This window comes from Tenrec ecaudatus, chromosome 1, assembly GCF_050624435.1.
Source record: "Tenrec ecaudatus isolate mTenEca1 chromosome 1, mTenEca1.hap1, whole genome shotgun sequence".
Classification (NCBI taxonomy): Eukaryota; Metazoa; Chordata; class Mammalia; order Afrosoricida; family Tenrecidae; genus Tenrec; species Tenrec ecaudatus.
This window is the reverse complement of record NC_134530.1, coordinates 49,159,679-49,182,408: the sequence shown is the minus strand read 5'-3', so window position 1 is coordinate 49,182,408 and position 22,730 is coordinate 49,159,679. Positions and strand designations below refer to the sequence as shown.

Sequence of the window (22,730 nt, the reverse complement as noted above, 5' to 3'; positions counted from 1 at the left end):
GACCACAAGCTAGGAGGGCCACTGCTTGGTGTGGCCCCATGGCCTTAAAAGACACCTGCTGGCAGGCGCAGGTCCTCAAATCTCTGAAGGGAAAGGACGTCAATCCTGCAGCTCGGGGAACCTTTAGGGAAACTGGAATTTCTGGCTGGAACATTGTGGCGGCGGACTTGTATTAAGAGCTGTCCCCAAAAGTGTTGGAAGCAGTATTGCTGAAAGACAAAAGTTAACAGTCACTTGGGCTAGTCATCCGAACACCTTTGGGCTAGGCCTGGGCAATGGGAAACCAGCCAGTATCAAAAGAACAAACCCAAGCTGGTAGAACACTAAAGCAGCTTGTTTTGTAAAACCAGGAGAAAGCTAAAGGGAACAGAGGGGCATAGGGAAACCTTCAGCTCCTGGGACTAGGTGGAGCTAACTCCCAGGCCCAAGCAACCAGCTACCTAGGCACCACACCCCACCCCACCCACGTGTCTGGAGTGGCAGGCGTCACCTTGGCCAGGGCACACACTCTCTTGCCCCACAGACAAAATGGCAGACACCCAGTGGAGCCATCCTGCCAGGGAACGGAGAGTCACACAGTTGGGAAAATGGCAGCCACAGCTTGCCACCTAGTGAAAGTCAGTGGCGGGGGGGGGGGGCAGCCACCGGAGCCAGAGTCCTGCAGAAACCAACAGGGTTTACGCAGGTGTGCCCAGCCATCCAGCTGGCTAGAGCACAAAGCATACCACTGAGACTCAAAAAAGCTTTGGGAATCGAGATTCTCCAAACCTGCAGACAACAGCATCCCAATCTCCTCCCAAGACAGGAGAAGGCAGGCACAGAAAGGCAGACATATCGTTCCATATACCAGTATGAATAGACGAAAAGACAGACACAAAAGGATGGGGCTGCAGCAATACGAGTGTCCCCAGGAGTCGCTTCCGGGGACCATCCGCCTCTGTGGTGTTTTGGCAGGAGGAGTTCAGCCTGGCTTCCTTTCCAGCTACACGCCGTCTCCTGAGGGTGGTGAGTTGAAAAAGAGTGCAGAAGGCCCCTGAAACCTGTGAGACCAGGATGTGAGGGCCCACTCCAGGAAAGTATCTGGAGCCGGCTTACTTTATGTATATCTGAGTCACGGTACTAATAAGTTCTCTTGTGGGAGAGATGTACCTCGGTCCTTGGCTTCACACAAGAAAGAATCCCCTCCAAGGCCTGTATTGTAATCCAAGTGAGTTTACAGAGAATAGAAACAGCACAAGTGCGTGGGACAGCGGCTCAGCCGATCAGCCACAGCCTGGCAGCTCAACTCTGGGAGAGAGCGCCTGAGCAAAGCCTCTGGCTTTTCAGGGGCCCCGTTGGGAAGCGTGGTCAAGGATTCTGGTTGACGCCAGGTGTAATGCCTAGCTAGGTGTACCACCTCTTCCTGGCTGGAAGCTTGAACCTCTGAACATGCGTAATGGACACCAAGCTACCTAACAATTTCATCTTTCCAGATCAGGTCTACCCCTCAGTCAGTGTGTAACTCAGGCAAGTCGCTTGCATTTTAGGCTGTGGCTGTGTTGTGGAGCCAATAAGTCAACAGTTACGAAAGTGCTTTGTGAACTAGAAAGCCTCCACATGCAAGAGAGGTGATTTTTCTTAGAACCAGATTGATCGGGAATCCTCTCACCTTGATACCTTTGCTAGTAGTACTTCCACCTAGTTGCTGAAACCCTTCCTTTAAGCCCTTGGTGGCTCCATTATTTTTTAAAGGCCAGGTGGTGTTTCTTCACTTCCTCCAACGAACCAGGGTCAGACCAGTGAGCCTGGAGAGCCCATAGGGCTTGTTTGAAAGGAAGAACGTGATGTGCTGATCCTGGACTGGGTCCTAAAATAGCTGGTGATGAAACACTTACACAACTGCCAGAGGGGCAGCCCCTGCTCGGTCCCAGTCGAGCCCAGCAGGAGGTGGACAGCTGCACCGTGAGTCCCAGCTCTCCCCTTGCGTTCCTTTGGGCCTGTTTGCTAGACTTTGGCTTTGGTAGGGGTGTCTTGGGCCCTGAAAGGCTGAGTGGGGAGAATTCATTGTGTCTAGGGTTCAACTCATGCAAAATGCAAGAGACCATGGCAGGTCATGGTGCAAGGGAGACGTGGCTTGGTTAATTAATTACCACCATTTTATGAGCTTTTGCAATGCACCAGAGGCCTGGTGGTGCAGCGGCTAAGGGCTTGGCTGAGAACGACTGGCTGTTAGTTCAAACCCACGAGTGTCCTGGAGGATCATTGTGAGTTGGAATTGACTTGACAGCTGTTTGATTTGGATTTCAAATGTACCAAGCTTTAAGCAATGTCAATGTACTTATCTTAAACTTCACCTGTGAAATGCCCCCATTTTGGGTGTCAGGCGGGTCAGGTAGTTGGGCTGTTCGTTGGGAGAGGGATAAGCCCCTGTGCCCCGTAGCAGTTTATGATGCTGGAAACTTGGTAGACTTGGAATTGACTCGAGGGAAGCGGGTATGGCTTTATATATATGAGCTAACGTAGTCCTCCTCACAGCATCATGAGTAGCTATTGTTCTCTTGTTTTAAATAAATAACCAGCTTTAGTGTTTAAGGAATTTGGTCTAAGTCACCCGATTGATAAGCAGCAGCAGTGGTATTCCGTCTGTCGTCAAAGCCTTTCTTTTCCCACCACACTAAATCACCTCGCTTCTGGGTCAAAAGTGAAGTTATCTTATAGTCCAGAAGTTTAAATTAAAGCCAAATGAAGGAGTGCTTACGGAGGACCTACTATGTGAGAAGCATGGGGTGGCCTTCAAAGGAATATAAATTAAACCCAACCTTCACGGCCGGCGTATGTGTGAAGAGCTTAGACAGCAGAGTGTAAAGTTAAATCGCATCCATTTAGTGATCCGGTGACACAATTCTTGCCTGCCATGCGGAAGACCTGGGCTTGAGTCCTAGCCAATACACCTGTGTGCAGCCACCGCCCGTCTGCCAGTGGCTGCTTAAGTGCTGCTATGGTGCTGAACGGAGCTTTCAGACTAACACTGAGACCACGAGGAAAGGCCTGGTGATCTCCTTTTGGAAACCGGCCAATGAAAATCTCTGAACTCAGCAGTCTGCCCACAACCAGGTATGGAGACGATGCCAGACCAACAGCATCTTCCTCAGTGATGCATGAGCAGGAGACTAGTGACATATGCTGAGCACTACATGAAACCCATAAGGAGCCCTGGTGGCACAGTGGTTAAGTGCTCAGCTGCGAACCCAAAGGTTTGCAGCTTAAACCCTCCCAGTGCCCGGGCAAGAAAAAGATAGGGCAGCCTACTTGCGGAAAGGCTATCTCCACGCCGACGCTGGGGGGCAAGTCTAGCCCCGTGGTCCTCCTCACATTCACCTTGCATGCTCTTGTAAGATGTGGATTCTGGGGCCCCGTTCCCAGAGACTGGGGGTGTACTTCTGTATCGCGTCCTCCGCTGTTATACAGGGCCTCTGCACGCCCACCCCACAACAGCACCACCACGCAGCCTCGGGACTGGCAGGAGCCTGCTTCAGGATGGCCAGCTGGTTACGCCAAGTGAAATCATAAAAATCCCACCTCGTCACAGCCTAGAGCTGCCCAGAGGGTTTCCAAGGCTGTCAACTCCATGAAATCAGACGGTCGCATCTTTCTCCCATGGAGTGGCTCACGGATTCAAACCACCGACATTTTGGTTGGCAGGCACGTGCTCTAGCCACCGCGCCACCAGGGCATCTAGTGAAGCCATCGTTGTCAATATTTCCTCGTTATGGAAATACCAGACATGAACACGGCACGCACTGGAACGTGTTTGTTGTATGCACATCTGTCTAAGTCAAAGCCCTGTGCTCCAGCTGGATGAGAGAGTTTCAAGAGGCACCTGGGAGGAGGCTTTTAACAACGGATTCCTGACCATCAACTTAGGCCTCTGGGAACAGAGACCCAAGAATCTGCATTAAGAAAAAAATTACAAAGTGAAGGTGAGAGAAGTCAGGTTCAGGAACCTCTGATTTGATGCCACAGGACCACCGATTGTAAGCATGTTCCGCGGAGAAAGCTGTTCTGGCAGAACTGCCCTGCGGTCACGTGAGACTGGTTATCAGAGGGGTAGAGACAGGGAGCAAGAGAGAAGGCTGGTATCAGTGTCCGACACAAGTTCTGTGTCTACATTTCATCCAAAGTCCGCCTCACCACGGACTCTCGATGTCCCTGGACCTTAATGGGTAGGGTGGGTGCGGACGAGTCAAGAGAAGGAAGACGACGCTCCAGAGAGGCATAACCTTGAGGTGTTTGGAGAGCGTGAGCAAGAGAAGGTGGAGACACCTCAGCTGGTGGCCTTGGAAAATCCCATGACATTTCATAGGCGTCTGGATGGTCTGCATGGATGTCTCAGGCAAAATCTGCAAGTCCGATGAGTTTTTCCATCTCTCCTGTCCTACTTAGTCATCAGTCAGGGTGAGCTCAGGGACCCTGGGTTCATTTCCATGGTAGCCTCACTCTGGCCAGCTAGCTGCTGATGTGTTTTGCTTATTTTCTAGCTTTAATTGAGTTGACGACTTTACCGACAACTTGCCACAGTGCTCCTGCTCCCTCATGTTGGGTTCCGCATGCAAGCAGAGACAAAAACCTTTGCACTAGAGAAGCAAATACAAGGACACTTATATATGTCTAAGAAAGAGCTTTATTTCAAGAAGTAATTGTATATCAGGAAAACATCCCAGCTTGGTCCAGATCAAGTCCAGGAGTCCCTCGTCAGACTCATGCAGTCACACGCTATGATGAAGAATGCAGGAAGATCACGGGCCGGTGGGTGCAAAGTCTTGTGGATCCAATGGCACTGAACGCATCTCCAGGGCTGGCGCAGGTCTCAGCGTGGTGGCTCACTGGCATGGAGGAGAAGGCAGAGAGGAGAGGTTCCCAGAACTCTCATTGTGAGGAGGTGGCACCAACAGACTATGACCCAGTTGACAGGCTAGTCTCTACCCCTACACGTCAAGTTGACACGGAATGATGTAACTACGATCGCCCTTAAGAAGCTCCCATCAGCCTGGTCCTAAAACCTGCCTTCTCTGCTTTTCCCTTCCCTTCATCTCCCCAGATCCACTCAGTTGCTTGGCTTCTACTTTTTGATCAGTCAACAAATATGTGTTTCCTGGATACTTCCTAAGAGCCAGGGAGTACAGTAGGTATTTTTAAATGCACTGCGTAATCTGTATTGCAATCCAACGAGAGTCGGCTGCATTCCCCTTGGGGGGTTAGGGAATTTCGGCTTACAGAGACCATTTGGCGCATCCAAGGTCAGAAAGCTACGCAGCAAAGGAGCTGGACTCAAAATGGTTTGGTTTGGTTTTCTCAAAGTTCATATTGCTCATATCCACAATCTGATTTCTAGCTCCTCAGTCTAGGATGAGGGAGCCCTGGTGGCATGGTGGTTACGCGTTGGGCTGTGAGTCACATGGTTGGCAGGTCGAAACCAGCAGCAGCTACGAGGGAGAAAGACTGGGCTTGCTCTTCCCGTCAACAGTTCCAGTCTTGGAAACCTACGTGGGGTTGCTAGAAGCCAGCATGGACTCCGTGGCAGCGAGTCTGGGACTGGAAGGACTGCTACTCCCCAAATCCAGCCAGAGCTTCTCCTGGCCATCAGTATGCACAGTCTCCCAGGGGCGCTTCCTTGTCTTCGCCCCCATCTTTGTACCACTGGAAGGCCGGCCACTGCCTTCCCTGCTCTTCACGACCAAGCAAACGGCAAAGGCAGGATTCTCCCCTCTCAGCACCTCTGGTATCTTCTCTGGCTCTCTCTTGTGGCAGTTTGCGCGTGTAGCTGCTTTGTTGTCATGTGGGTGCCGTGTCTTGTGCCCCCAGCCTTGCCCCTTCCCTGTGCATACCCTCCATCCCAAGAGGGAAGGGTCAGGGCCTGAGCCCCAGTAGCTCACGTCCAACTTCACTCTGGACGGTGCATCAGGAACTTCCCTTCTTTTAGAAAGAACTGGCCTTACTTTGAAAGTTTGCTTCAGAAACAGAATGAGGAAGTCAAGCGTGCAGTAAAAAGATAGCCGGTTATCACCCAAAGTTAAATAAAGGGACGTTATTATTAAAGTTGGCTGCGTGGGTTTCCCATCAGCCCAGGCAGTCTGCTTGCTTCCCCCTCAGGGCCTGGCTGCTTCTTCAGGGCAGTGCCTGTGTGCACTGGGGAGCGCAGCAGGCCGGGAGGGCAGGTGGAAAGTTTCTCAAAGGTCTTGTCTTGCCCAGACATGCCTGGACTTGATCTAATCCCTCCCAAAACATCTCCAAGAAAGCAAAATCGTGTAGTGATTGAGAATAAGGGCAATTCACCATTAAAAATAGATTTAGTGTAGCTGATGCTTGGAGTTGTTGATTTAAACAAAGAGGGATTGTGTTGACGTAGAAAGTGTCGGGTGGGTCAGGGTTAGCTTTCAGCTGTGGTCTCACTGAGTTTGGAGACTGTCTTCAGGCCGAAGACTCCATCGCTCTGTGGTCGTCCTCTCTGCCCTCCTGCATGGGTAGCTTCCTCCCCAGGAGAGCAACATGGCCGCCACGGTTCAAGCACTCACATCTGCACATCACACTGGTTGAAACCAGGAAAGAACTTGTCTTCCTCCCTTAGGAGCCTCGGTGTGTCGTGGCTTACGCATTGCACTGCTAACTGGTAGGTTAGCAGTTCAAATCCACGAGCCACTCCAAAAGAAAAAAGGAGGCTTTCTACTCCTGTAAAGAGTTACAATCTCAGACCAAAGGGGCAGTGCTACCCTGCCCTACCTGTCTACCCTGACCTACAGGGTCGCTACTGAAAGGTAGAAAGATTAGGGACAAAGAAGGTTGTCTCCACTCAGTGCCTACGCTAAATAAAAATTCGCTGGTCATACCACAACCAAAGGGGTTGGAAAGAAATCAGGCACACGTTAGACACCTATGGGGACAATCCAAAGCTGAGCATTTGCAGAACAAGGTCACCCAGACACAGGTGACCACACTAGGCACCAGCAACATTACATCCCACAGGAGCCTGAACTCAACCACTAAGATGGGCCAATACCCTCACCCATACCCCGCTCCCCACAAGTAGGGCTAGGCGGGATGAAGAGCAGAGCCCGAGGGCAGGCCATGCTCTGTGGGGTCTGCGGGGGCTTCACCTGTGTGTGCAGCCTGCACCCGCGCACCCGTGCAGGGCTCACACTCGCTTTTGCTGCTGTTGTTCCGGGACTCTTCTTGGTTCTGTGGACTCTTCTTCACGGCCATTTCTCCACATGGTTTTTCGTGCTCCCCGCAAGTAGCCGTTTGTGGCTTTGCACACGTTCCAGAGGTGGCAGGGGCTGCCGGAAGCTTCCCTCTCCCTCATCAAACTTACTTCTGCTGCATGAAGTCTTTCAGTGCTGAGAACCAAGAACCGGAATCCATCCCAGAAACCCAACAGGATGCGTTGGAATTGCCTCAATGGTAGTTTGTACCATCAAACTGAGGTCTTAGCCTTTGCTCTGAGTAAGCCAACGTGTGCCTACTTTCTCCAGACTCCGACCAGGTAATACTGAGGGTTGACTGGCTCAAGTCAGTCTAGGTTATTAGCACCCGAAATCTAGAGGCGAGAGCAGTGGTTCTCAGCCTTCCTAATGCCTCGGCTCTTTAATACAGCTCCTCATGTTGCGGTGAGCCCCAACCATAACGTTATTTTTGTTGCTACTTCATCGCTGTAAATTTGCTACTGTTATGAATCGGGCGACCCCTATGAAAAGGTCGTTTGACTCCCACTGGGCTAGAGGAACCCCGGTGGTGCCATCAGGTAACATTGGACTGCTGACTGCAAGGTTGCCAGTTCAAACCCGCCAGCCACGCCATGGGCGAAAGATGAGGCTGTCTGCTCCCATAAAGGGGTCCAGCTTTGAAAACCCGTATCGTGGCACTGCGTGAGTCGGTGCCACCTCTATGGCAGTGAGTTTGGTTTAGGTTTGCCAAAGGTTAGGGAAGCGTCAGCCCTACACAAATCACATGGCTCTCACCCAGAGGGTACAGGAGCGACTGGACACTGGCGAGTATGACCACATCATCCAGTTGACCGTGACATTGCTCCTGGTCAGAGGCTCACTGTGTTAGCTGTGTTATCAAACAGCAGCATCCTTGTCTGTAAAATGGGATCATAGTACAGACCCCAGCGCCCTGTCGTGGGGATTGAATGCAATCACGTAAGAGTCACTGGTGGGATAGGGGGAAGTGGTGGGCTATCCAACCAACGGTCGGTGGTTTGACCCTCCTTCCGGCTCCGGGGGAGAAGGCTGTGGCGATCTACCTCCCCAAAGACTCACGGCCTTGGAAATCCCATGATTTGCCCTGCCCGGTGGGGTCAGTCTGAGTTGGAATTGACTCCACAGCAGAGGGTCTGTTTAGGTTTTTTAGCTTCTGAAAGGCACTTAGTAGATTTCCTCCTGCTGAGTCCAGTAAAGGATGGTGGTGGTGGTGGTGGTGGTGACGAAATTGAAGAGGAGCAGGGGGCGCCAATGGCATGTGCCCCAGCAGTGGGTGTCCCTGTCACCCTGAAGGCTGCTGACAGATCCACCACCCACAACATACTCTTCCCTATCTGCCTTTGCTCCTAGTCTCTATTTTCTAGACGATTTCGCTTCATCCACAAACGTAGCCCCCAGGCAAAGTCAGGGTCACAAAGCTGGTAATGTCCAGGTTGGTGTAAAGGGTGGCTTGCACAGAGGCTGGGTGACAGGGGTGGCAGATGGCTCAAGTCAGCAACAGGAAGCTAAGAGGAAACCAGCAAGAGGGTGTTCTATGTTCCCCCTCCAGCCACCACGTTGCAGCTCCGAGCCAGTCGTTTGACCCCTCCGGTGAGGAAATGGGAGTCAGCCAGTCCGTGGGCTTCCCACCTGTCACAGGACCTCACCTGGTGGGCTGCGGGGATGTGATGGAGGGTCAGCGGCTCCAGGTGAGTGCCTCCTGCTCCGCCCCTGCATACCCCCCACCGCTTCCTTCCCCCTGAACCCTGGCTTTCTGCTGGCAAGTCTGATAGCTTAGTCTGGGTGGGGGAAGTGGAGTCCTCACTGCTCTGGATTTGTTTAGAAAGCCCAGGTGAGTCTGCCTCTCAGGTTCCAGGTCTGCCTGCCCTGACCTTTCCCCTCCTGCTCCTCCTCCTAATTATCAACACTCCAGTGCTGCAGGGGGAGGGTGGGGGTGGGGCCCTCCCCCGTGCGCCCCCTCCCACCCCTCCCCCGTGCGCCCCCCCCCCCCAGAGGCTCCAGCTCTGAAGGCAGTTCTCAGATCCTGTACGGAGTATTTGAGCTTATAAATGAATCTGAATGTGTGAGAGGGAAAACAGTGGGCCCTACGCTCTGGTCTTGGATGCCTGGAGCTGAGGGGGAGGACTCCTCTTTTTCTCCCTCCTGCTTCCCCCTGCCTCCCCCTCCCCCCTTGAAAGATTCATTTATTTGTAACTGTTTGGCCGACATATAATTCACACAGCATACATTTGACTAGTTCAGTCGCATTCATAAGAGTTGGGCAGCCACCACCGCAGTCCGTTCCAGGGCGTTGCTTCCTCCTTGTCCTGCCTGTCCTTAGCTCTTCCTTTCTGTCTACCTCCCCTGCCATGGCCCTTCGAAACTGCGAATCCACTGTTGGCTCTTTAGGGTTACCCACCCTGGATTTCATAGACAGAACACCCAAACCAAGACACACCTCATTCAGACACAAAGTAGAAAATAGTAAAAACAGGCCGATTATACATTGGATCCAGAGGGGGCTACAATGACAGGGTGTCACAGTCTGACCTAGCTACAACGGCAGCCGGCCGTCCACCCCACAATGGTACTCTCCTCTGAGCACAAGGCCTTTCCCAGACCTGACGAGAGAGGGCATTCACCTGGGAATCCCCCACTCCCCAAAGACACACACCTTTTCTTTTTTGACTTCTGGTTTTCCCTTTTCCCTTGGTTAGTTCCTAGGTCTTTCTCCGCTACCCACACGACTGCCTCTTCCCTGCCTGCCTCCTGAGCTCACACGCTGACTTCCTGTAACCCCTGCCCTCCCTCCTGTGTAAGGTGTTGGGAAATCTGGCACCTCGAGCTTCTTGCTCTCTCTCAGCCGCTGCTCTCTTCTTTCCTGCAGGGGAGCTTCTTTCGCCTTTTCTACCCATGTCAAGAGGCAGAAGTGACCATGGAGCAGCCCCTGTGGATTCCCCGCTACGAGTACTGCCCTGGCCTGGCCGATTACCTGCAGATTAATAAGCGCTGGGGAGGGTTATTCTTGAACCTGGCTGTGGGTAAGGGCTGACCTGCGGCCTGGGCGCCTTTCTAGGCACTTGGTGGTGTCCCTGGAGACCCAGCACCTGTTAGTGTGCACGGTTCAGGATAGGGCTTGTCCCCGCCCTTGGGAGGGGGGTGCTATTCATCTGCTCGGTATAGTGTGGGAAGTTGGGCGATCACCGTCTGCCTAAGGGCTTGGGTTTTGCAACTCTACTGCCCTGGGCACAAATCCAGTCTCCATCACTTACTAGCCATGGATCTTGGGCAGGTTACTGGACCTGTCTGAGGCTTGGTTTTTCTCCTCTGTTGCAGGCCTACTTTGCAGGGTGGTTTCTGGATGTACGTAAAGCATGTAGTGTAGTGCTTGTGACCGAGTGTGTGCTGGCAGTGGTGGCTCTTGCTCATGTATCCAGCATGTATGAATTCCCACTTGGTGCCTGCTGCTGCGTAGCTCAGAGAAATGTTCTTAGCTAGCAAGGCGCATAAAGCCACCTGTAGCCCTTCCCTCTGCCGGCAGGGGCACACTGAGTGAGCCAACCTCTCCCCCACCCCTAGAAGCTCGAAAAGCCTTGCATGTTGGGGGTTTTCCCATAGTGGTTCAGAATTACCCCCTTTGCATTCATCTTTTGATTTTCTATCGTACTCCTGCTTCCTAAAGAATAGGAGGAGAAGGAGTATGGGTGTCTGACTTGGGGTGCCCAGGGGGCGCAGTGGCTCTCCGGAGTAGAGGAACACATGCGCCCCCCCCCTCCCTCCAGTGCCTATGCTCTAGCTGCCCTTGACATTACAGCAGAGGGACAGCCAGAGGTTCTATACCCCAAGTCTCTGCTAGGATCCTGTCGCCTGCCTGTCAGCTGGAACGGCCCCTTTAAGACAAAGGACTCTGGATACCCTCTGATCATCTTCTCCCATGGCCTGGGAGCCTTCAGGTAAGAGCTTCTCTCCCCAGACCTTGACATGGTCCTTGCCTGGTGACAGCTGCTGAGTCTGAACTTCCTCTCAAAGGGCAGAGAAATAGACAGTTCCATCTGCTAGCTGTCTTATCTCCCATCTGCTTCCTTCCATCACATTGGGCTCACCTTCGCTGGAAGGCCTAGCCGATGCTTCCTCCACCTCTTCTCCCAGCTTCAGAGCCATCACGTCTCACGGTCCACCGTTCATATAGATCCACACTATTAGCTTCCTTCCTAAGCCAGGCCGGCCTGCTGTCAACGAGTCTCCCGACGGAGCAGCCTGCGCTGCTTATGGACAGCCATGTGTGCAGCGTGCAGTGAGTGACTCCCCTCCGCCTGCGCAGACCTGTTCCCGCACTCCTGCAGCTTGTGGTTTAGCCACTCTGAGCCTTGCCACTCGTACTCTGGGGGAGCCTGGGCAGTGTTCTTCTCTGAGCCTCGATTCCCCCAGCTGCGAAATGTGCAGGGTTGGTCAGGAGGTGGACAGCTAGGAGGTCTCTCCACGGGGAACAAGGTGAAGGTGAACTGTAAACTCTAGTGTAGCCCATGTCAGGAAGTTCTGGCCTAAGTTTTAGAATTCAGCTTTCATTCAGAATTCTTCCCGTGAATTCTTACTTCCACCTTGGCGTGTGACACTCCTCAGTATCTGTGGCACATGTGTTCCAATGCAAGCTAGTGCATGTTCTCCGGGAATGCTCATCCATTAGCGTAGATGCAGTTTAGTTCCGTCCCAGTGAGTTCTACATCTTCTACCATGTCCATTAGGGTTGTGATGGGCCAGCATTGACTCTCCCTCCCAACCATGGTCTACCTTGTCGGGGACCAGCCTCCCCACAAGTGAATGGGTCCAAGGGGTGGTTGTGTAGTGGAGGGGTAAATTAAAGAGACATCAGACAAGATAAAGCATGACTTCAGGAGCCAGGTCCAAGCAAAGAGAGAGAGAGTAATGTATATCTCGGGTGCTTATATAGTGTTTATATAATCTTGGACACCCAGGTCACGGCAAGCACATGCGTAACAGGAAGGGGTTGTACAGAGACATACATGTAACAGGAGGGGGATGAGCTAGGGGCGTACATGCAATAGGAAGAGCTTGTATAGGGGCATACGTGACAGGAAGGCACAAACGTAGCAAGATGGGCGGGCTCTAGAGTCAAGATGGCAACCTAACCTTGGTCCTCTGAGTTGGCTTGACCTTAAGTGACTCTGAGCTCTTCTCCAAGAGAACAATGTATGATCCTCATCAGAAAGGAACGGGGACTTAGGCTGGGACAGACAACAGGGTCTGATTACATTTGATAGCAGATAACCTTTAGGCAGATAGTCTTTAAGCCAGTGGTTCCCAACATGGGGGTCGCAACCCCTCTGGGGGCCAAATGACCCTTTCACAGGGGTCCCCTGATTCATCACAGTAGCAAAATGACAGTTATGAAGTAGCAACGAAAATAATTTTATGGCTGGGGAGGGTCACCACAACACGAGGAACTATATGAAAGGGTCTTGGCCTGCTGAGGAAGGTTGAGAATCACTGCTCACGATAGATACTCCATGAGTATCGTCAGTGACTGTGTGTCTGCAAACAGCACTTTAAAGCGGTCCTTACTATGGGGGACTTTTACATGAAGGTTTCTTCCACACACCTCCACGGGTCCTTGGCCTCCCAGACTCCTTAACCTGTGAATGTTGAGAGTTTGGCCTCATATACGCTCTTCCAGTTTTGTTGCCCGGCACTGCCCTTTAGCCAGCATTCTTTATTTTAAAGCTAAATAGCAGTGTTGCCATTGCCACACCTAGAACGATGCCTCACATCAAAACCAAAGAAACATACTGCCGTCCAGTAGATGCAGACTCACAGTGACCTTATAGGCCAGAGGAGCGCCCTCCCCGTGGGTTTCCAAGACTGTAAAATCTTCCTGGGAGCAGATAACCTCATCTTTCTCCCATGGAGTGGCTGGTAGTTTTGAACTGCTGACCTTGGGATCAGCAGCCCCACACATAACCCATTATACCTTCATGTCAGAGTAACCCACGTCTTCAAGGCACGTTAAGCATAAGCCTTACATATAGCAGGTACTTAATAAATATGTGTTGAAAGAATGAATGTCATTCCCTACTTGAAACTGTTTATATAGCTCTTTGAACTTGATCCAGCTCTTTCCATGATCTTTTAAAAAAAATCATTTTATTGGGGGCTCGTACAGCTCTTATCACAATCCATCCATCCATCCATTGTGTCAAGCACACTTGTACATTTGTTGCCATCATCATTTTCTAAACATTTCTTTCTACTGGAGCCCTTGGTATCAGCTCATCTTCCCATGGTCTACTGGTAGGTGGCTAGATTAAGAGGAAGGGGGTTGTCCCTCCCATGCCTGCCAAGGCCCCCATAGAGGAGGTTGGGAAGAAATCAGGTAACCATTAGCCGCGTATAAAGACCCCGAACTGAGCATGCTCACCTTCAAGTGCCCCCACCCCCACCCCAGCCAGGTGGGAGCTACACATGGGTGGTCCAAACTAGGCCCAGGCTCATATCAGCCAGGTGGGATCAACAGAGCCAGTGGGGTCAACCAGTACTTTCAACCACGCCTCCCTGGCCAGAGGTTTAAAATATCCTGGCTGTGGGAAGGCCACTCCCTCTTACCTGGTTCCGAGTGGCAGGGGAAGGTGAAGGTCTCCCTCCCTCCTCGGGGGCGCACTTGTTCCCTCTGCAGGCCTACGAAGGGCCCACAACCTCTCTTACTTTTTCACCCTGCTCCTGGTAAGAGGCATGTTGGAGGGTGGAAGTGCGCACGGGTCACCTGGGTGTTTCCCCTTCAGGCCCACATCCTCTCTTACCCTGCGCTTGCTCTCCTGCCCCTTGCTCCCTTGGTTCCCTTCCCCCCAGGTCCACACGTGTGGGTGCTCTTTTCCATGAGGCTTGTGCCCACTTGTGAACCCCTTTGGGAAGACTAAAACCTGAAATGTCATAAAAACTCACTCTGATTACAAAACAGGCTTCAGCGTAAAATCTTTCATCGCGCGAAGCCAAGAACCGAGGTCTGAGGTCCTCAAGAAACCTAGCGTTACCTGGAAGCAGGCTCAGGACTGTGCTGCCAGACCACTTTCTTGTTAGGTGTCCGCCTTTAGCTCCCTTGTGTCCCCGTGCCAGGCTATTCCCTGTGTACCGTGTGCTCTTCTGCTCTTCAAGGCCTCTCCTCCTGAGCCTGGCTGTTTTCTTTATTTTTTTGAGCTTGGCTAATTTCTCATTACCCCCCAGGTCTGAGTTTATGTGCCACGTCCTCAGGGCCCTCCATTCTGAGTTCTGATATAAAATTTCCAGCAATAAGAACTCATAACACATAAATGCCATTCATTTCCATAACTGTCGTGATTTAACTATTATGCAATTTTAGATTCCTTGGGTGGGAAATGCCTTGGTCCTTGGCTTCACATGAGAAAGAAATTCCCGCCAAAGCCTGGTTTGTGATCCAAGTGAGTTTTTAGAAAGGATAGAAGTTTCAGGTTTTACAGCTAACTGAATACAGGACTGCACCCCCACACATGTGACCTGAGGCCCGTGGGTGGGGAGGGGGGTGAGGCAGGCAGTCGTCTCCAGGTTCCGGCTTTTAGGGCCTTCTGCTGGGAGCTATGGTCAATGGTACTGGTTGACCCCATTGGCTGAATTAAGCCCACCTTGCCTAGTACTGGCTCAGGGGCCTGAATTGGCTTCCAGCCTCCTGTAGGAGGCCGCTAGACATGGAGAGGAACAACTCCCTATCCAGCTACCTACCACTACTAGACTTTAAGCTCCATGAGGGCAGGGTCTGTGCCTGTCTGAGAGCTCTCCCAGTGCTTAGGCTAGTGCCTGGCGAGGAGCAGTTTCATAGCCGTTAGGCACTGAATGGAGGAAAGAATGAATGCAAGGGTTGTGTTTTGCTGCCTTCTTACTATTCAGGTAGACGCGTTAAGACCCGGCTGTATCCAGCCTCTCGTCATGAGAAGAACGTGAGGCTGCAACGATGATAGTCGTAGGCTCTGCCCTTCAGGATCGATAAGGACAGCCACATTTGGGGGGGGGGAGCGGATGTGGACATGAGGCTAGCAAGGCAAGCCATCCTTTTTCAGGGCTGGCTTTCCATTCACTGAGTTGAAGGCTGGCCTAAGGTTGCGTACAGTTTAGATGGGGAAGGAAGAAGAAATCTGTTGATGAAGAGACACTGAAGAAACTGACCATCCTGAATGAACTAGGATCCAGGCAAATTGTGCTTAACTGAATAAGCCCAACTATTCGTGATTTCAACAAGATAAAACATTTTTTTTTCATTTTTGTTTTCTGTGCTTGAGCACTGCAGGCGTGAAACAGCAGCTTTCCAGGAAGTCACCAGCAGGTCAGACTTCCTCCGTAATCTTGCTCCGCCGAGGGTGACCTCTGTGTCTATGATTCTCTCATGCCCCAGAGTAGCTGCTTAGCTCCAGCCAGCGACCTACATTCCAGGCAGCAGGAGGAGCGCAGTCTCCTCTCTGAGGAAGCAGCTCTGTACAACACAACTATGAGGTCCTGTTGGCAGAGTGGTCTGCCTGCTGGGCAGCTAACTACAGAGGTCAGCAGTGGGAAACCACCAGCCCCGGGAGGAAGCCTCCCCCAATATTGACAGTCTTGAAAAACCACAGCGCCAGTTCTACTCTGTCCTCTAGGGTCACTCTGAGTCCGAACTGAGTCTGGTTTTATGTAATACAACTGCTTTCATCTCCTTGGCTCGAGCTGCTCAGTCTGGGAGAGCAGCCTTCGACCCCAGCTGACCCTCGAGCACCGGTCCAGAGCTGTGCTGTCCGTGGAAGAGAGACGTCAAAAAGTCAAATATTTCATTATTAGTGTGAAAGTTTTTACTATAGATTGAAATGATGATATTTTCAGATAGTTGGGTTGAATGAAATATTAACATCAATATTAATTCTATTTTTGTTTTAAAATTTCTTTTGTTGTTGAGAATATCCACAGCGGCACTTACACCGATCCAACAGTTCGACCAGTGCAGCTTGGCGAGCCCGATTCCATTCTTCATGGGACAGCCTCCTGCTCACCCTCCCTCGCCCCCCCCCCAGCACACACACACTTCTAAAACATGTGCCTGCTAGAAAATGTAAATTACCTGTGGAGAAGTACCATAGTACCCTAGACACTCAAGTATAAGCTGAGTTTGTCAGCACATTTTTAATGCAGTTTTTGTGGTAAAATTAGGTACCTTGGGTCGGCTTATACTCGAGTATCTACGGTATGGCTGTTTACTGGCCTACAACTGAATGCCTCACTGTCAGAAAGGCTTTGGTAGAATATCAGCGTCTTCAGCTGAAAATCAGATTCTGTTAATAAAAAGGAATGGAAATGGGTATTTGAGGTAAGCAATTAGCAGTGTCTCCCATATCGGGGGAGGCTTCAAAAAGTTGGTGGAAAGCTAGAATTCAAAGAAAATGGGCTTTTTCCATGAACTTTTGAAGCGTGTGTGTGTGTGTGTGTGTGTTTCCTAAAAAGTTGAAAGACAAACACAAAACCCACAGTAAAAATCACAGTTGAGTAGTATGTTAAAGAATTCACTAGTCTTTGTCCTCAAAGAGCTTACCAACTTAATTGGAAGATGTACAGATGGACAAACCACAGCCTACTGCCTCTAGCTGATCTGACTCAGAGAGTCCCTGTAGGACAGAGGAGACCTGCTCCTCACCGCTTTTGAGAGTACATCTTTACAGGAGCAAATAGCTGCTTCTTTTTCTCACAGGAAGGCTGGTGGGTTTGAACTGCTGGCTTTGATGTTAGATGCCCCATGTTTAACCCACTGTCCCACAGGGTACCTTATACAGAGACATAAATTCATTCACTGCCACTGAGTCCATCCAGACTCATGGCAACCCTTCAGTCTGGGTCGAAGAGCCCTGATGTGTTTCCCTTTATGGAAATAGAAAGGCTTGTCTTTCTCCCTGGACCAGCTGCAGACCTAAAGGTAACCCCATGCCACCTGGGCTCCTCAAGCAGACACCAGTCAGTAAGAATGCAGTTGATACAAAAAGAAACAATGCCATTGTGGAAGAGGGCAATCTGCATTTCAGAAGACCAGCTGAGTCAGTGTTTCTGGAGACCTGGAAAGCACCTGGGAGGGGAGAGGGAGGGCTTGGGGGAAGAGCTATGGAGCCTTGGTGAGAGAAGGGAATGTCACGGAGAGAGCACCTTGGCAGGGCCCCTACCCCCCACCCCCCCACACACACACCTGCAACTCCCCTTATTCCACCTTGTGAGATGGGGCTAGCACCGAGGCAGCAGGTTGGACTGGGAGGTAAGGCGGGCGGTGGTTTTGAGCACTTCTCCAGTGAGCATTGTTTTAATCTCTGTCCCTCCTCCCTTTAGGACGTTGTATTCTGCCTTCTGCATGGAGCTGGCCTCCCGTGGCTTTGTGGTTGCTGTCGTAGAGCACAGGTGAGGGGTCACAATCATCGTGACCGTTGATAGAGCGGGTTCTTGCAGTGGCCTAAGATTTAGGTTAGTCAAGTCTTCGTAATTATTCCTGATCCTCACAATAACCACACCAGACACAAATTATCTCCATTGTAAAGGTTAAGAAGCCAAGGTTCAAAGACTTTAGATGCCCCAAATGATAGCGCTCACCTGGGTCAAGCCCAGCTCTGTCCCTCAAGTTTGTCATTTTCCCATGACATTGGAAGTATCCTGAGATCTATCTCCTTCCCAGGTAGCTACAGCGTGACCCAGAGTGTCTTGTCCCAAAGGGAGCGGTTGTTAAAGGGGAAAGAACGCTCTAGAGTCTTCTGGTTTCTGATGGCACGTGTATTTCAGGGACCAGTCAGCTGCCACCACCTATTGCTGCACAAAGGCTCCAGAGGAGAACCCGACCAGTGAGTCACTGGAGGAAGAATGGATCCCCTACCATCCGTTTGGAGAAGGGGAGAAGACATTCCATGCTCGGAATGCCCAAGTAGGCTTGTGCCCATGGGGGAGAGCGCGAGGGAGCATGCATAAACCTGCTCTTCTGAGGGCACACTCACCAAGCGAGGCCACTCACCCTCCCTTGAAATGGGAATCACAGAGGGTCTGAACTTGCCAATCAGACTTAGTAAGTCAGGAGAAGTGGGTCACTCTTCATTTGCATTGTAAGTAAAGGAACCTCACCTTAAGTTTGCATAAGCACAGGGCCTTGATTGGCTCTTACAAGCAGGAGGGAGGAAAGAAAGAACCGCTGGTCACAGACCAGCATCTCATTAGGGTCACGCTTCCTTTCCCAGCTCTGTCTCCTCTGTGGGGCATGCTTCTTCACAAACTGGTCAGTTTATGAGACTGGCTGGAACTACAGTTCTTTATTTTTTAGATCATTTTATTGGGGGAGCATACAACTCTTATCACAATCCATACATCCACCCATTGTGCCAAGCACATTTGTACATTTGTTGCCATCATCCTTCTCAAAACATTTTCTTTCTATTTTGAGTCCTTGGTATCAGCTCCTCATTTTTCCCCCTTCCTCGACCACCCTCCCTTCCTCATGAACCCTTGAACATTTATAAATTATGATTGTTTCATGTCCTACACTCACCAATGTCTCCCTTCACCCACTTTTCTGTTGTCCATCCCCCTGGGAGGGTGTTAGAGGTAGATCATTGTGATCAGTTCCTCCTTTCTCCCCATACCTTCCCCTTACTCTCCTGGTATGGCTACTCTCGGTATTGGTCCTGAGGGGTGGATCTGTCCTGGATTCCCTGTGTTTCCAGCTCTTACGTGTACCCGGGCACATGCTCAGGTTTAGCGGATTTGTAAGGTAGAATTGGGAGGGAGCAGCATTCAAGAACTAGAGGAAAGTTGTATGTTTTAATGGTGCTGTACTGCACCCTGACTGGCTCGTGACCTTTCTGTAAGGGGATGTCCAGCTGCCTACAGATGGGCTTTGAGTCTCCACCCTGCACTCCCCCTCATTCACAATGATATGATTTTTTAGAACTACTGCCCGTAACAACTGTGAGCGTCCAGATGCTCAGCCTTACTGTGTCGGTGTGGTTTCTCAAGAGCAGTAAAACTAGTGGAGCTTGTATGTGTGTGTATACAGAGAGATTTCTATCACAGAATGACTCACAGTTGTATGGGTAGGTACAGCTAGTTCAGTTCAAGTGGATAAGTAAGGTATAAGCTGGAAGCATCCGCTGACTCATGTAGCTGGAGAAGCTGACGGACAGGAAGTAGGAGGCCCGCAAGCTGGTTGGATGCAGAGGTAGATGAATTCGAGGTTGACTGAATGAATCCAGGATCAGCACTCTGCTGATGGCTCCTGGGATAGGCAGTCCCCAACAGGAAATTGACAAGCCAGCTGCAGGATCCAGCTCCAGTAGCAGGTGAAGGGGTGAGCATTGCTAAGCTCTGCTCTGGGTGTCTAGCTTACATACCCCAGAGGAAATGGCATCAGGCTGCTGCAGGCGTGACTGACCTTCACCCAGCAAGGTCTACTTGGCAGAAACTCTAACCCTCACACTTACCTTCTCAGCGACTACAGTTTCTTTTGGCAGGTGCACTCTTAGCCTAAGGTGCACGTTCCTCGGTCCTCCGCTGCAACCCTGGGATGACCTCTGGGGATAAGGGAAAAGTACAGGCGGTCCCTGAGTTATGATGGGATTTCCAGAAATTGGAAGGAAGTCTCATACCTTACTCCACCCCCAAGATTTCGTTAGTATTGTCCTTGACCAGTTGCTTTAAAAATTCTGTCATCATTTGTCTTGAGGGGTTGGAAATGTCACATATAAACTTACAGCTTCGACATCTGCACTTCCTGCTTCCCCAGTTATCTGCATTTTACCTGTGCCCCACCCCCCCACCCCCAAAAGGACATTCAGTGGTGCGATTTGCTGTAACTCAAATACATCACAATTTGGGGCTGCCTGTACCCAAATTGTACCCAAATCCCCACCAGAAATACAGGAGAGGGGGGAGAGTTGCTAAACAGACACGACCAGTACCCGTAAGTGTGCCCTGTTGTCCGGTGTCTGCTGTTAGCTGCGGTCCCCTTGGCCCCTGATTCATGGTGACCTCATGCACAACAGGACCAAATTTGGCTCCAGCCCCATAGAAGGTTCTGGGTCAGATCATTGAGATTTGTACAGTTCTCACTGACTTATTTTTGGCAGGCGGTCACCAGCCCCTTCTTCCTAATTCATCTTGGTCCGGAAGCTACTAAAACTCTCAGGCACAGCAGCGGGCAAACCTCCAGTGACAGCTGGGTGGTGGCTACTTACCAGCTTTACAATAATATTCTCATTTCTTTTTGCTTTCAAGACAATTCCTCATACATTATCTCATTTCATTCCGCTCTGACAGCCAAGGAACTCCGGTGGCACTGTTGACTAAGCATTGGGCTGCTAACCACGAGGTTGGCAGTTCAAACCCACCAGCCCCTCTGTGGGAAAAAGATGAGGCATCTGCTCCCATAAAGATGTACAACCCTATCCAGGCCCCCTATGAGTTGGAATCAACTGGATGGCAGTGGGTTTTCTGATAGCCCTAAGGGTGGGAAAATATCTGGCTGAGTTTGTCATACTGTTGGGTGGTGTGGATGGGGGCTGTGGGAATCCTGGAGTGGTACACTCAGCCAGCCACCAGGTCGGTGGTTTACATCCACCCAGAAGGGCCTCAGGAGTCAGGCCTGGCGATCTGCTTCTAAAAGTCACAGTCCTGACAACCCTGAGCAGTCTGCCCCGAACACACGGAATCTCTGTGAGCCAGAAACAACCCACCTGCGACGGCCAACAGCACAGTTGTGCTGTGAGGGGCTGAGTCACTCTCAGGATGACGGGCCCACCGTGTTTGTGTGCAGGCAGGTGTGTACGGGCAGACTTCCTTGGTCCTGTCACCAGGTGGTTGTGCAGTATCCAGCTCCCACTGGGATTGTCTGTTGCAGGTGCATCAGAGAGTGAGTGAGTGTGTCCGGGTGTTGAAGGTCCTACAGGAGGCCACTGCTGGGCAGACTGTCCTCAACATCTTGCCAGGTGGATTGGATCTGATGACCTTCAAGGTATGGCAGAATATTATTTGAGCTGGAATGAATATATTTATGAAGAATTTCTTGGTTATAAATATCAGAAGACTAACTCTCTTTAGCATAAAACAATCAAGAATTATTGACTCTCAAAACCAGGAAGAGCCAAGACAGACTGGCTTTAAGCCAGTGAATAACCATGGTATCCTTTTTTCTTTTTTTAAAGCAACTTGTATGAGTACTTAATCTGTATGACAAGTGATCGCCATACAAACTTAGGAATCACAACTTTTGAGCCTGGTTTTTCTGTTTCGTCTTACCAACCATGTAGTGTGTATCTCCAACCCCTGCCAGACTGGCTGGGCACTTAGCACTCAAGTCCTGGCCTGCACCTCTATGAGTCCGAGACAGACATTGGGGATTGGCAGGTTGCCCTTAGTTGGGTTAGTTAAGAGGCAGCCTTGGGGATACACACAGAATTTAAAAAGCCAAGTTTCACCTATCAGATTGGATGAGATTCAAAAATTGATCAGTCACCATGGTGACAAAGCTGCGAGGAAGTCAGCACTCCCTGCCGACGTTGCTGGGGAAGGCACTTTGGCAATCGGTGTCAACCGTGCGGCTGCATCTGGCTTCCGTGCATAAATGCCCGTCTCTCCTGTGCTGGTGGGAATACCAAAGATGGGTAGTCCACGAAATGACCACCCCAGTGAGGGGAGCGGTCCCACAGTGATGGCCCCATGGATGCGTGAATTGAGATGCTAAGGGTAAAGCACCGAGGCGCCACCTCTCGGTGGCTTTAATGCAATAGGAATGCATTCCTCTGCCACATACAGTCCCCAGTGGGTGTTCTTCTAGAGGGGACAGATCAGGAACCCGAGCTCTCTGCATCCTATGGCTCTGCCCTTTTCATCCTTGGACCGCCACCTCCACTCTGTTAAGCCAGCAGGTTGGAACGAGCCTGCAAGTTTGTAGAAGGAGTTTTTTATGAACCAGGTCTGGAAGTGGAGATTGTTTGCTCACATTCTGTTGCCTAGAACTCAGTCACAAAGCTACATCTAGCTGCAAGGGAGGCTAGAATACAGAATCTCGTCACACATCCAGGAAGGAGAGGAACAGATCTGATGATCAGCTAAGCTGTCTAGGCCACAGCAAAATCAAATGTAGCTCTGAAAAAGGACAAGGAAGTTCTGTATGTACTAATGGCATGTTAAAAAAAGACAGAGTACCACTTGTATAAAAGGTGGGTATAAGGAATCTCTGGAAGGTCATCCAAGAAACCAGATCACAAACGGGCTCAGCCCAGTTCAGTCACGGCTGGTGAGGTGACACCAGAATAGACACTGTAAAATGTAGATGAGCGAGAGTGATAGAAAGGCAGGGGAGCAAGGGGGAACCGATTACAGGAATCTACATCTAACCCTCTCCCTGGGGGACGGGCAACATCAGACAGTGTAAGACATGACAAAACAATAATCATTTATCAAATATTGAGGGTTCATGAGGGAAGGAGGTAGGAAATGGGTAACTATGTGGATAGG

General features: G+C 50.8%; 1 protein-coding gene across 1 annotated transcript in view; it reads left to right on the top strand.

The window, feature by feature from the left end:
* Positions 1 to 22,730, top strand: part of PAFAH2 (platelet activating factor acetylhydrolase 2) — a 39,077-nt gene that overhangs the window by 3,493 nt on the left and 12,854 nt on the right. Inside the window, exons 2-7 of the mRNA XM_075552696.1 lie at positions 8,785 to 8,923; positions 10,102 to 10,255; positions 11,071 to 11,167; positions 17,568 to 17,636; positions 18,012 to 18,150; positions 21,112 to 21,225. Of these exons, the coding sequence (XP_075408811.1) occupies positions 8,834 to 8,923; positions 10,102 to 10,255; positions 11,071 to 11,167; positions 17,568 to 17,636; positions 18,012 to 18,150; positions 21,112 to 21,225 (663 nt within the window). The 5' untranslated portion in view covers positions 8,785 to 8,833. The remainder of the gene's footprint in view (positions 1 to 8,784; positions 8,924 to 10,101; positions 10,256 to 11,070; positions 11,168 to 17,567; positions 17,637 to 18,011; positions 18,151 to 21,111; positions 21,226 to 22,730) is intronic.